The 14,499-nt window shown below is 43.5% G+C and overlaps 1 protein-coding gene across 2 annotated transcripts in view; it reads right to left on the minus strand.

Annotated features, from left to right (window-relative positions):
* LOC121549947 (homeobox protein Mohawk) overlaps positions 1-14,499 on the minus strand; it is a 34,456-nt gene that overhangs the window by 13,659 nt on the left and 6,298 nt on the right. For both annotated transcript variants that reach the window (XM_041861949.2, XM_041861948.2), the window contains 2 exons: positions 13,547-13,700; positions 9,997-10,338 (listed from right to left, as the gene is read on the minus strand). In XM_041861949.2, the coding sequence (XP_041717883.1) occupies positions 9,997-10,338; positions 13,547-13,700 (496 nt within the window). The remainder of the gene's footprint in view (positions 1-9,996; positions 10,339-13,546; positions 13,701-14,499) is intronic.

A 14,499-nucleotide genomic window follows, 5' to 3' on the forward strand; every position in this document is an offset into this window, starting at 1 on the left:
AAAGGGTTCCATTATGGTTAAACCTTATTTGGCACAATATAGAACCATTTGTTTTTAGTGTGTAGTGCACTATATAGGGAATAAAGTGCTGTGTGGGATGCACTCTAGGTTTCAGGTTTTCAGCCCATAAATCTATCATGGCTGCAGCACGTTGCTGAGTTGGATAACCCTCTGGTAAGTCGTAACTTTATGACCACAGAGGAGCCATTGTACTGGGAGGAATGGTATGCGTCCCAAATGGCACCCTATTTTCTATGTTGTGGTCAAACGTAGTGCACTATCTAGGGAATAGGGTTCCATTTGGGGCACAACCTGGATTCAGGTCAGCAGTCACTGTAAACAATTGCTGCCAGTTTGTAAATGTTACATTATTGTCATCTTTCTGGTAAGAACCCCAGATCTTTCTGTAGCTAGGTGCATGAAATAACACGTACCTATTAATAACCTATTAGTAGTAATAACATCCAGGCTATCTGAGCTGAGATATAATAGACATTAAGAATCCCAGATCCAGCTAGATACATCAAATATTATATCAGAAATACACTGTATAACTGTTTTAAAATGGCTTTGTCTGTCCTTTTTCGTATTCCTACGACTTTTTCCACGACGTCTGCGAAGCAGATGACACGGACCATGACATTCCCAGACCACGATGCATCATTCAGTGATTGGTGTGTTTAAACATGGCTGTGTCTCAGAGAGTCTGAGTGTTTACCAGTGGCTTAAACACTAGCTAATCAGAGTCACATCGCCAGCCAAATGAGAGGGCTAGAGGAGAGAAGCGCCTTTCAATCAGAAAGTAAATATGTTGTTAACTAAAGTGCTCCTTTCGTGTGGTGTGTGTGTGTGATGTGTGTGTGTGTGGTGTGTGTGTGGTGTGTGTGTCTGTGTCTGTGTCTGTGGTGTGTATGTGTGTGGTGTGTGTGGTGTGTGTGTGTGTGTGTGCCACTGCCAGGCAATGTGAACTAAAAGAGAAACGTCGACCATCATCATCAGAACCTCGGCAGAGATGAGCGTGACAGAAATTCATACGTCTGCCTGCCGCAGATGGTTGGCACGGAAACGGTCATCACGACAGCGAGCTCTGCTCCTCCTGCTGTTAGAGATTGCGGTTAGATTTCAGAGCCTTGTCTGATATCTATGGATCAGTACGTGCATACTTCAAACACTGACCTAACAACCACAGAGTTGTATGGGTCGCTGGGGACGTATGAATATGGTAACGATATCCCCCGATGACGTTGACCGAGTGGTTGAGGTGAGCCTCAGAACAGGCCTCATGGTTAAACTATTCAACAGATGCCTTATCATTATCCTCTGTTGGATTGAACAGGTACAGACAAAACAACATGTTGCTCTGAACCACAGAGCTGGAGCTATTCCGCTCCAAGCCTTTCTCAATAATCCTGGTCCTCTAAGACAAATGGAAGTTGTTTGCAGTACACAAAAAGCACAGAAAAAAAGAATGTACACCAAACTCTTGTGTAAACACAATTTGCTTGGGATTTGTAAATGTTTTTTTGGACTAAAATACCCTATTCTGGAGTTAGAACCCAAATGATATGTTTGCTGTGTACTCTCAGCATCATTATGTTGCAAATCCCTCACAGTGGGTAGAAACTCAAGGCCCTCACACACAGTGTGTGTGTGTGTGTGTGGTGTGTCCATGAGAGGGCCTTGACCGTTCAGACCACTCCTGGTCACACCTTCTACTCTGTCATTAAAAAATACTCCACAGCTGTCCCATGGGAACACTATTGTGGACAATTGTTTTAGACATGAGGCAGTTTTTTTAAAATGGAACCAATTGGTGTTTTCTGCAGACTCGGGTGAGTGACTCAGTCTGTTAACCCAGCTGTATTTTGTGATCTGCTGATTGTTGGGGTCTGCTGCCTGCCTGCGTCTATTTGGGCGGATGACTTAAAAAAGATCATTTTGAGAAATGCCTCTCACATTAATCTCCACTCCACTGATGTCTATGTTAAGAGTTTCACTGTAAACAGAGCCTCGGTGATGTTTGTCAGTTCACACTTTACTTCTCTATGTAACCGATTGTTCCAGTCTGAATGAACCAAGCTTGTTCTGTTCTGTTCTGTTAGCATCGCATCACACCCAGTTTCTGTCTGGTTGGTGGTGGCTAACATTTATCTCATAAATATACAGTGGCTTGCAAAAGTATTCACCCCCCCCATGGCATTTTTCCTATTTTGTTGCCTTACAACTTGAAATTAAAATGGATTTTTGGGGGGTTGTATCATTTGATTTACACAACATGCCTACCACTTTGAAGATGCAAAATACTTTTTTAGTGTGAAACAAACAAGAAATAAGACAAAAAGACAGAAAACTTGAGCGTGCATAACTATTCACCCCCCCAAAGTCAATACTTTGTAGAGCCACCTTTTGCAGCAATTACAGCTGCAAGTCTCTTGGGGTATGTCTCTTTAAGCTTGGCACATCTAGCCACTGGGATTTTTGCCCATTCTTCAAGGCAAAACTGCTCCAGCTCCTTCAAGTTGGATGGGTTCTGCTGGTGTACAGCAATCTTTAAGTCATACCACAGATTCTCAATTGGATTGAGGTCTGGGCTTTGACTAGGCCAGGGTTCTTCAATTCCGGTCCTGGAGGGCCGAAACACTTCTGTTTTTTATTTCTACCTGTTAGTTAATTGCACTCACCTGGTGTCCCTGGTCTGAATTAGCTTCCCAGTCCCTGCCGATGAAAAACATCCCCACAGCATGATGCTGCCACCACCATGCTTCCCTGTGGGGATGGTGTTCTCGGGGTGATGAGAGGTGTTGGGTTTGCACCAGACATAGCGTTTTCCTTGATGGCCAAAAAGCTCAATTTTAGTATAATCTGACCTGTGTACCTTGTTCCATATGCTTGGGGAGTCTCCCACATGGCTTTTGGTGAACACCAAACGTGTTTGCTTATTTTTCTCTTTAAGCAATGGCTTTTTTCTGGTCACTCTTCCGTAAAGCCCAGCTCTGTGGAGTGTACAGCTTAAAGTGGTCCTATGGACAGATACTCCAATCTCCGCTGTGGAGCTTTGCAGCTCCTTCAGGGTTATCTTTGGTCTCTTTGTTGCCTCTCTGATTAATGCCCTCATTGCCTGGTCTGTGAGTTTTGGTGGGCGGCCCTCTCTTGGCAGGTTTGTTGTGGTGCCATATTCTTTCCATTTTTTTTATAATGGATTTAATGGTGCTCCGTGGGATGTTCAATGTTTTGGATATTTTTTTATAACCCAACCCTAATCTGTACTTCTCCACAACTTTGTCCCTGACCTGTTTGGAGAGCTCCTTGGTCTTCATGGTGCCGCTTGCTTGGTGGTGCCCCTTGCTCAGTGGTGTTGCAGACTCTGGGGCCTTTCAGAACAGGTGTATATATATTGAGATCATGTGACAGATCATGTGACACTTAGATTGCACACAGGTGGACTTCATTTAACTAATTATGTGACTTCTGAAGGTAATTGGGTTGCACCAGATCTTATTTAGGGGCTTCATAGCAAAGGGGGTGAATACATATGCACGCACCACTTTTCCGTTATTTATTTTTTAGAATGTTTTGAAACAAATTATTTTTATCATTTCACTTCACCAATTTTGACTATTTTGTGTATGTCCATTACATGAAATCCAAATAAAAATCCATTTCAATTACAGGTTGTAATGCAACAAAATAGGAAAAACTTCAACGGGGATAAATACTTTTGCAAGGCACTGTAAAACCAGCCCAACTGAACCCAGCACTCCTTTTCTTTCCATGTACCAATCCACAACATCAAGCCAAGATAAAGATCAGCATCTAGCCAGGTTCCACTTCTGTCTGCCACCATCAGCACTACCCACCACACCCATAGAGATGCAATGGGGCTAACACCTGCATTACAGTAGATTATCTTCTCTACTCTACAGTAGGCCCTGCTTTGTGGAGAGGACTTGTTTTACTTCACATCCTTCTTAACATCGCATTATGAATATTCTAGAAGAGAGGTTTTGTCTTTGTGTTGAAAAGGCTGTATTCTACCAGACACATCAGCACACACTCACTCACTCATTCCAGCCTTTCAACTGAAACCCACTGACTGATTGACAGATATAAAGAGAGAAAGGTCAGAGCCAGGGATGGAGGGATGGGATCTCCCCTTTTCTACTTATTCTGAAAGTCAAGATCTTACACACACACACACACACACACACACACACACACACACACACACACACACACACAGCCACACACACAGCCACACACACAGCCACACACACACTAGACTTTAGTGAGTCTTGGCTGCTGGGTTGTTCTCTTGGAACAGCCTCTGTCCTCCTCCCTCCATCCCTCCCTCCTCTCCTCATCCCTCCTTTATTATTAAGAAAGGGTGGAAAGAAGGATCCGTGGCCAGTCTTCCCGTCCCTGCCTGCGCTAGCTGGATTCCTAAGATGAGCCTCATCCACTGAAAGTGGAATCCACATCCATCAATGTCACACAGAGGCTTATTGTCACCCTGCAGACCCAGTAAAGTATTGTCTTCTCAGCTCGCTGTGGCCGCCTAATAGCTAGCTTCATCTAAATTACATATTCTCCCATCACTCAACGAATGCTACGGTCTGTGACATTTCTCTTTTCTAAAATCGGATGTTTCCGACTTTCCACCCATTGAACGGAATTGTCTTGATGCTGTGTAAAGCATTACAGTGCTCTGCTTATTTAATAAACGAGCTGAGAGGAATGGAGGATTCATTTATCACGGTGGATACATATAAAACTGCATATACTATAGCTTATTAGATGAAAAGCAGACTAGCTCCACTGATAATGATGACCGTGTTCAAGACATTTTATTTTTATTTCCTGATATAACCTAAACCGTGTGAAACAATAAAACAGTACAGACAGTGGACGCTCTCTCTCTGTCATCGTTCTAAAGCACCTTCCGAGTCAGGCTGGTAGCTACTAAACTAATAACCCTTTCCATTTAGGGAGATGGGATTTCTAAGCACGTTTTAAACAGATTTTTAAACAGCGTGCACACAACGACTACAATTCTCCAGGATTTAATAACTGTCTGGCATTGCTGTGACCTAATTCAACAGACCCTTATGAGTCCCCGAGGTCCTGTCAAACACTACTGTTTTCATTTAACATATTTCGGAATCAACTATGCGTTAAATGTTGCCTGCTAGTATTAGTAACAAGTCACTTTAATGCCTTAAAATACAGGTGAGCTTCAATCTTAACGCGTTGTGTGTCCAGGAACGTCTTGAGCAACCTGTCTGTCTGAGAAAATGACTGAATGGAAAAAGTGTGTTCTTCTCGAAATTACTGAGACGTTTTGGCCCTCTGAAATATCACAAAAACATAAACCATATTTATCACTATTTAGTAGTAAAATGCTGTCATAGTATTAAACTACAAACAATGAGAGTTTTAAATTTAAATGACACAATTAGGGAAAGACAATAATTGATCATTTTATTCTTCTTGATTGATCCAATTATCTAATCTAAAACAGAACCTATAAAAGCTCATTTTTAGGAAACTTGGCTGAACAAACCAAGTGTAAATAACATAAAAATACCACCATTACCTTAATGTGACAAACTAGTAAAAAAAAGCACAAATTAAGTCATATTTGGATGATATATCAAATGTGCTTAGTTATACAGTACATTAGACTGAAGCAGAACAGAACCTGAGAAAATGTACCACTGTCAAACCTCTGAAAAACCTCTGGCCCAGATCTCTCACTCTCCTTCCCTCTCTCCCCTTTCACAGAAACGTTGAGAATTATTTGGCGTATAATGATCTATATCATATCGGACGGGGCAAAATCTGGTAGTGAACAAGAAGAAAAACATTCAGCTAGATTCCTGCCATTTAATATACCATTAAAGGGTAATTTGGCATGAAACCCCTGGCATGTGCATTGGAATTCTACTGCTCCTTGTTTTCAATAATATTACCAACAGGGTTTTACAGAGATATTTTTTTTTTTTGTCAAGCAAAAAAAAAAAAGGCTATTGGTTTTTCCACTGCGTGCGGGACACACTAGGTTTGCGTCTCAAATGGCACCCTATTCCCTATGGAGTGCTTTACTTTTGATCAGAGCCCATAGGGAATAGGCCAGGGTGTAGGGAATAGAGTGTCATTTGGATTGCAGTCAGAGTAAATCTACACTCACCATCTCCTGCCACGTTTGACTGCTCTTTGAAGTCAGAGATAAAACCCAGGGCTGATGCCAGACATCCACCAATTGTCCCATTAATGGACATTTAACCAATCGGTGGGCACACCACTTTGGCTTAAGCAAATCAGAAGTGAGGCAGAGGTTTATAAGGAATATGCCAGTGCCAAGAGAGTTCTGAGAGCTCATTCTCTCCATCTCCTACAGCCTAGGCTTGACGCACAAATACACCTACAGCCCGGGAAGCTCAGGCCTGAAATTTCAGACACTCTGTAATTGTCAAAAGGCTGAGGAATTCTTTCACTACCACAATATCTGGAATATTCAGACAGGGGAGAAAAGCTCCAGAGGAAATGATGCAAACTGGAGCTTAATCCTCTCTCTCTCTTTCTTACTCTCTCTTTCTTACTCTCTTTCTTACCCTCTTTCTTACTCTCTCTTTCTTACTCTCTCTCTCTCTCTCTCTCTCTCTCTCTCTCTCTCTCTCTCTCTCTCTCTCTCTCTCTCTCTCTCTCTCTCTCTCTCGCAGGTGTTCGCGTGAAACATCCCCTGAGACCACGCCTCCGGGAACTTTCCGTGTGTCAGGATTCAAGCTCTCTTCTCTTCTCACATGTAACAGAAGAGAAACCGTTCCCAATAATGCCTGGCTGGCCAGCCCAGAAACCCAAGAGGGAGACATCAGAGCCAAGACATTATATTTACCATGGAGATAAAATAGTTACTTTCTATTAAAACAATATGCGGCCCAGGTAAATGATTCCTTCTTACTTTTTCTTATTAAATCGTTGGGAGGGAGGAGAGTTGGAGTGTCTGTGATGAAGCCTAAGCTAAGCCTCTCTCTCTCTCTCTCTCTCTCTCTCTCTCTCTCTCTCTCTCTCTCTCTCTCTCTCTCTCTCTCTCTCTCTCTCTCTCTCTCTCTCTCTCTCTCTCTCTCTCTCTCTCTCTCTCTCTCTCTCTCTCTCTCTCTCTCTCTCTCTCTCTCTCTCTCTCTCTCTCTCTCTCTCTCTCTCTCTCTCTCTCTGGCTGGTGACTGACGTGCTCAGCAGGTGTCTTAGTGAAAGACATAGATGTTTCGGGTCAGGGAGTTTTAAGGATCTGATCGGGACGGACGATTGTAACAGTCACAATCGGTGGAGTGTTTTCATTGGACAGCCTCCCCTATCCGGCTTATACATCACTTCAAATGCCTCTCCGTTCCTTCGCACAGAGATAATGCAAAACACGTTTAGCCATAAAATGGCTGAATAAAACAGGATAATATCCCAACCCCCTCTCCCACTCCTCCACCTCAATCCGAATTCCCTACAGGCACTTTTTAATACTGAACTTTATACATGCAATAGTGAAATCCTTATTATCAGTTATGAAGTCTTCTTTGGAACAAAGGCCCAGTTGTTCTAGAACTGAAGAAGAACTGTAAGAACTCCACGCAGCACTCTGTGAGACTAGGTCTGATTGGTAACAGCACCTGCAAGCTGTGGATGAAACGCCATGACACCATGAACCCTTCATAGCACACAGCACAAACAGCCATTCTGACATCCAAGGCCAACCCACAGGCACCAACCCACAGGCACCAAAACCAGGGATTAAGGGACACTGCACTGTGAGAAATGCCAAGTGGAAAACTCACACATACACTCGTTCGTTTTATGTACCTCTCCATTGTTTTGTAATACTTTAGCTTCGGTTTTTGTTTTATTTGCACTGAGCCCCTGCACGATCACCCACGCTGGCTCACCCACGCTGGCTTACCCACGCTGGCACACACACACGCCTGCCCTGTTCTCTCTCTCTCATGCCAAACAGTAGTCAGTGTGAGCATGTTACATATGGTCTTGTTGTGTCTCTAGTGTAAAACCCTAAAACCCAGTTAGAGGAAGGAGAAAGGGGGAATTCCACAGTGTACACAGAGAGGGCGAGGCCAGTATCTCTGTTGGTGTGAACAGAACACACAGAGAGAGGTATATTAGACTTAGGTAAAGTCCCAAATTATTTACATAGTGCACTAAGTAAGGAATAGGGTGTAATTTGCAACACAGACGTAAAGTAACCGTCCAGTGAAAATCTCACTTTTAAAAGTTCATATTCTGTTAACTCATAACCAAAATTCTAAAAGGCACTCGCACATCAGAGCTATTTTTTTGTTGCAGGTGCATGGTTAACAGAGAGATAGCTTAGAAGAAAAGGGAAATCATATCCTATAGGTACCTAGGAGGTCCATTTCAGTAGCCACAAGTATCCTATTAACTTTCACATGTCTGAAATGAAAGAAGAGTGTGAGAACAAGGAGTGCATGTGATCTCTTGTGATTGCATGTGATCTTATGTGATATTAATGTGATAACATGTGACAACATGTAAAAGCCACATGTGATACTACACGTGAAAACACGATCTCATGTCAAATAAATGTGACAACATGGGGATGCAAAACTTTTTCACATGTGAAAATGCAATTCCACATGTGAGAGTCAGAGTTTCACATGTGAAAGTGCAAATTAGATTTTCACATATGAAGGTTTTACACATGTGAAAAAGCAACCCTACATATGAGAGTTAGATTATCACATGTAAAAGTTTTAGCTCAACATGTGAAAACAGCTATTTCACATGTGAAAATATCACAAATGTTTTATGTGTTTTCTTAATCAATGACAATATGATTACATATGACATTATCACATAGTACTGGCTTTTCAATATGACCCCACCTGGGTTTTGAACTCACAACCTCTGGATTTGGGGTATGCTAATATTGTTGCTGCATCACAAAGTCTGTAACATTCTTCTACAGATTCATTCCCTATAATACATCTCTGCACTTAGCAAAAGATTACCATCTGCACTGCTATTTTAGTTATCAGTTCATCTGACTATTCTGTCATCATTGATTTCATTTACTTATTTCAGCTATTTGAGGGGTTTTCTGTATAGTTGTCTAATGTTGGTGGGGCATATTATTCTGTTTTAATGTTACTCCTGAATCACTATGAAACATACAATAGTTTTCTTCAGTGTATTTTTAACAAAGCAGAGATTTACTTTACTTAAGTCCAAAGTGTAGGAATACAGGTGAAATCAGTCAGTGTGGCATAGCAGGAAGATCGGAATGCCGTGAACCAAGAGGTTGTGAGATCAAATCCCAGGTGAGGACATGTGGAATAATAATTACTCTATAAATAAACATACACAATGTAATAATGTATGTAAAAGTGTGTCAAATATGTATGTTAAAAATATAGTGACTGCGTGAATTTCCGGGGACATCTGTATGTTAAAAACACTGTGACTGCGTGACGTTCTGGGGAAATATGTATGTTAAAAGCACTGTTTGTGTGTGTATACTAATTACACATTTTTGTTTGCAGGGCATCACCTGGGAAATCTCAAGTGAAAAATATTCACATGGGAAAAATGTAATCCACATGTGAAAGGTTATATGATCACATGAGAAAATCCACATGTGACACTTCATGTGAAATATCATCACTTGATGTGTTCCAAAAACACATGGTTTCACATGATTTCACATGTGGAATTTCACATGTGCAAAAAAAAGTCATGTAAAATATTTTCTGTAAGGGGAAAACCAGAACCTGGCTATTGAAACAGGACAACAGGGAGTGGAACAGCAGTGGAACATCGTCACAGCGCCCAAGAACGTCCTCCTCACAATGAACGGGCCAGATGGGGCTGAGGGCCGGGAATTAAAACAAAAATGTGCAGATGGGGACAGAAAAAGAGAGAGGCAGCAGGCAGCTAAATATTAAGGAAAGAATGTGAGAAAGAATGTAGGATTCTTACCAGCTCGATAAACAAAGTTTGCCTCGGTTTCTGAGGACGACGGGGAGAGGAGATCATCGTCGTACTCGTTGGAGCTGAAGGATCCCGAGTGGTTCCTCTTCCTGGCGTCCATGACGGCGTTGGCCACCATCACGTGTCGCAGCGAGTCGTTGAGGTACCGGTGAAGCAAGCTGCTCTTGTACTTGGGAGGCGGAGTCACGTAGTCCTCGGCCAATGAGGCGGCGTCAGCGGCCCGGAGCCCCGCCCCTATCATGGCGGCTCCCTCTTTCTTGATGACGCTCTGGTACATGGGCTTGCTGAACTCGCCGCCGCTCGTCTGCATCCGCTGAGGGTTGTCCCCGTCTACAACACCAGGGGGAGCCACCAGGGAGAGCCCAGACAAAGAAGAGCGAAAGAAAAAAAAAACATTTAGTTCCTCTGTCTGCATGCCCTCCAGTTGGCAGGGCTTCAACCAGCTACAGTGAAGACCTCAGCCGTCAACTTAAGACCAAGGCATTACTAAACCATGACCGATGGTAGCCCATTTCCTCTCTATCAAAAGCACATTGCTGTTATCCTTTGGTAGAAATAAATAATTTCCAGGGAGCTCTTTGCAGCCGAGATTGAAATAAAATATTGGCCCCCACCTGATGAAAGAAAATACAGAAGATATAACACGGTGCTGAAAAACAGATCCCCTCTCGGGATCAGGGAAATCAAGAGCGCTCCACTGGAAATTATTTGGGCAGGTCTGAGTTTTGATTTCAGTCCGGGCCAAATTATAATTGTAGCTTATATCAGAACCACATGGACATATTTGCTTTCCTTCCCCTGCTTCCTGAGGTAGATATTTGAGGTGTATATTTGAGGTGTATATTCGAGGCGTACATCGTTTATCCGAGAGTGACGTTGAAATCCTCAGGTTCCTTTTTTAAGCCTGTGACATTTCTCTTTCATGCCTTTCCTCAAGTTGGACATAAACCTGAGCTACAGGTGACCTTTAACCTCCCTCAGTTTGACCCCTGACCTCTTCCTGTTGAGGCATTGCCACGGCAACCCTGCTGACAATGAGGTGAAGTATCTAACAGTGAGACCTTGACAGTTAGCCTCTGAGTAGTTACAGGGTCATTGGGGTTATCGTCTCCTTAGTCACATAACTAACTCCTGGAGCAACAGTACGTGCATCCCAAATAGCTATATAGTGCACTACTTTTGACCAGAGCCCTATATAAGCAATTTATTACAAAAGAAGCAAGTCTCGGGGCACTGGAGAACTGAAGACTGCAAAATAAAGACATTCCACCCTGCCCACACTGTTCTCTCCTCCTCAACAAACCTAATTAGGGCTTAAAAGACTGAGTGACACCACAGTCCAGTGCATGGGTGTTTTTCTGTGTCACAGAAAATAACTGACAGAGAGAGGGGGAGAGAGAGAGAGAAAGAGAGAGAGCGAGAGAGAGAGAGAGATAAATACATGTATGACAGAGCCTCTCATTTCCAATTGCAGGCTGGGATCTGAAGGGGAAGCTAGTCTTCAGCCCTGCTAGTCCTGTAGGGTGTCTTAATGACAGTGTGTCACAGCCTCTGAGCATCAGCGTCTTTCTACCAGGACACATAGTGTGCGTCCCAAATTAGCCCTGGTCAAAAGTAGTGCACTACATAGGGAATAGGGTGCAATTTGAGACGCAACCACAGACAGGCCATTTATAAACACCAATGCATGGCCCTGCATAACAGGATCCTACTTCGGCGCTGGAGCTGTCGGATACGAGGCAGTAGGAAGGAGGATGGAAATGGTTGTGTTTGGCTGACCTCATTTTCTGAGGTAGAGGTATGATATGATATACAGTGGCTTCAGAAAGTATTCAGACACCTTTACTTTTTCCACATTTTGTTACGTTACAGCCTTATTCTAAAATTGATTAAATAAATAAAAATTATCATCAATCTACACACGATACCCCATAATGACAAAGCGAAAACTGGTTTTTAGAAAGTTTTGCAAATGTATTAAAAATAAAAAACAGAAATATCTTATTTACAGAAGTATTCAGACCCTTTGCTATGAGACTTGAAATTGAGCTCAGGTGCATCCTGTTTCCATTTATCATCCTTGAGATGTTTCTACAACTTGATCGGAGTCCACCTGTGGTAAATTCAATTGATTGGACATGGTTTGGAAAGGCACACACCTGTCTATATAAGGTCCCACAGTTGACAGTGCATGTCAGAGCAAAAACCAAGCCATGGGGTCGAAGGAATTGTCCGTAGAGCTCAGAGACAGGATTGTGTCGAGGCACCGATCTGGGGAAGGGTACCAAAAAATTTCTGCAGCATTGAAGGTCCCCAAGAACACAGTGGCCTCCATCATTCTTAAATGGAAGAAGTTTGGAACCACCAAGACTCTTCCTAGAGCTGGCCGCCCAGCCAAACTTAGCAATCGGGGGAGAAGTGCCTTGCTCAGGGAGGTGACCAAGAATCCGATGGTCACTCTGACTGAGCTTCAGAGTTCCTCTGTGGAGATGGGAGAACCTTCCAGAAGAACAACCATCTCTGCAGCACTCCACCAATCAGGGCTTTATGGTAGAAGCCACTCCTCAGTAAAAGGCACATGACAGGCCGCTTGGAGTTTGCCAAAAGGCACCTAAAGACTCTCAGACTATGAGAAATAAGATTCTCTGGTCTGATGAAACCTAGATTGAACTCTTTGGCCTGAATGCCAAGCGTCACGTCTGGAGGAAACCTGGCACCATCCCTACGGTGAAGCATGGTGGTGGCAGCATCATGCTGTGGGGATGTTTTTCAGCGGCAGGGACTGGGAGACTAGTCAGGATCGAGGAAAGATGAACGGAGCAAAGTACAGAGAGATCCTTGATGAAAACCTGCTCCAGAGAGCTCGGGACCTCAGACTGGGGCGAAGGTTCACCTTCCAACAGGACAACGACCCTAAGCACACAGCCAAGACAATGCAGGAATGGCTTCGGGACAAGTCTCTGAATGTCCTTGAATGGCCCAGCCAGAGCCCGCACTTGAACCCGGTCGAACAACTCTGAAGAGACCTGTAAAATAGCTGTGCAGCGACGCTCCCCATCCAACCTGACAGAGCTTGAGAGGATCTGCAGAATAGAATGGGAGAAATTCCCCAAATACAGGTGTACCACGCTTGTAGCGTCATACCCAAGAAGACTTGAGGCTGTAATCGCTGCTAAAGGTGCTTCAACAAAGTACGGAATAAAGGGTCTGAATATTTATGTAAATGTGTTATTTCAGTTGTTCATTTTTAATACATTTGCAAAAGTTTCTAAAAACCTGTTTTTGCTTTGTCATTATGGGGTATTGTGTGTAGATTGATGAGTGGGGTGAAAAAACAATTTAATCCATTTTAGAATAAGGCTGTAACGTAACAAAATGTGAACAAATTCAAGAGGTCTGAATACTTTCCGAATGCACTGTATGTGATGTTATGAGGTGTAATGTGATAAGTCGGCACTGACAGTGAGGGTTACCTTCATGACATAGACATACGATGTTGTAATGCGATAGGTTGGCGATGAGGAGAAAGTTAGCCTACCTTCTGAGCAGGTGTCATCGCTGCTGACACTCAGTCTCTCTGCGTTGCCCTGGACGTATTTGTTGTAGAGTTTGATGCGCAGCGCCCAGCTCAGATCTGGCTGTCTCACTGTGTTCTTCAGCCTCCGTCTGGCGTTGGCAAACCAGTTAGACACCTGAGCGAGGGAGGGCGAGGGAGGGAGAGAGAGAGAGAGAGAAAGTAAGATAGAGAGAGAAAGTAAGAGAGAGAGAGAGAGAGAGAGAGAGAGAGAGAGAGAGAGAGAGAGAGAGAGAGAGAGAGAGAGAGAGAGAGAGAGAGAGAGAGAGAGAGAGAGAGAGGGGGAGAGAGAGAGAGAGAGTAAGAGAGAGAGAGAAAGTGAGAGAGGGGATAAGAGAGAAAGTGAGAAAAAGACAGAGAGTGATAGGGAGAGAGGAGAAAGAGAAACAGAGAGAGAGATAGAGACAGAGACAGACAGAAAAACCAAGAGAAGAGCAAAGGACAAGGAGGAGAGTCAGAGAGAGTCAGAGTCAGAGAGAGAGAGAGAGAGAGAGAGAGAGAGAGAGAGAGAGAGAGAGAGAGAGAGAGAGAGAGAGAGAGAGAGAGCAGAGAGAGAGAGATAGAGAGAGAGAGAGAGAGAGAGAGTAGAGAGAGAGAGAGAGAGAGAGTAAGAGAGAGAGAGAGAGAGAGAGAGAGAGAGAGAGAGAGAGAGAGAGAGAGAGAGAGAGAGAGAGAGAGAGAGAGAGAGAGAGAGAGAGAGAGAGAAGAACAGAGAGAGGGAAGAACGGAGAGAAAAGGGAAGAAAAATAGAAATCTCTGTTATTGTTTGGATTCAAAACACCTCCACATCCATGACAAAACAAAGACTATCCTTTAGGAAAATGTCTGCTGTGCCTCCCTCCCTCCCTCTGGCCGGCCTTACCCTGGGTACGAGAGAGGCGGAAAGACAGAGGCGGTTTGCAACACGGCGGACCCTG

The sequence above is a fragment of the Coregonus clupeaformis genome, chromosome 34 (genome assembly GCF_020615455.1).
Source record: "Coregonus clupeaformis isolate EN_2021a chromosome 34, ASM2061545v1, whole genome shotgun sequence".
Lineage (NCBI taxonomy): Eukaryota > Metazoa > Chordata > Actinopteri > Salmoniformes > Salmonidae > Coregonus > Coregonus clupeaformis.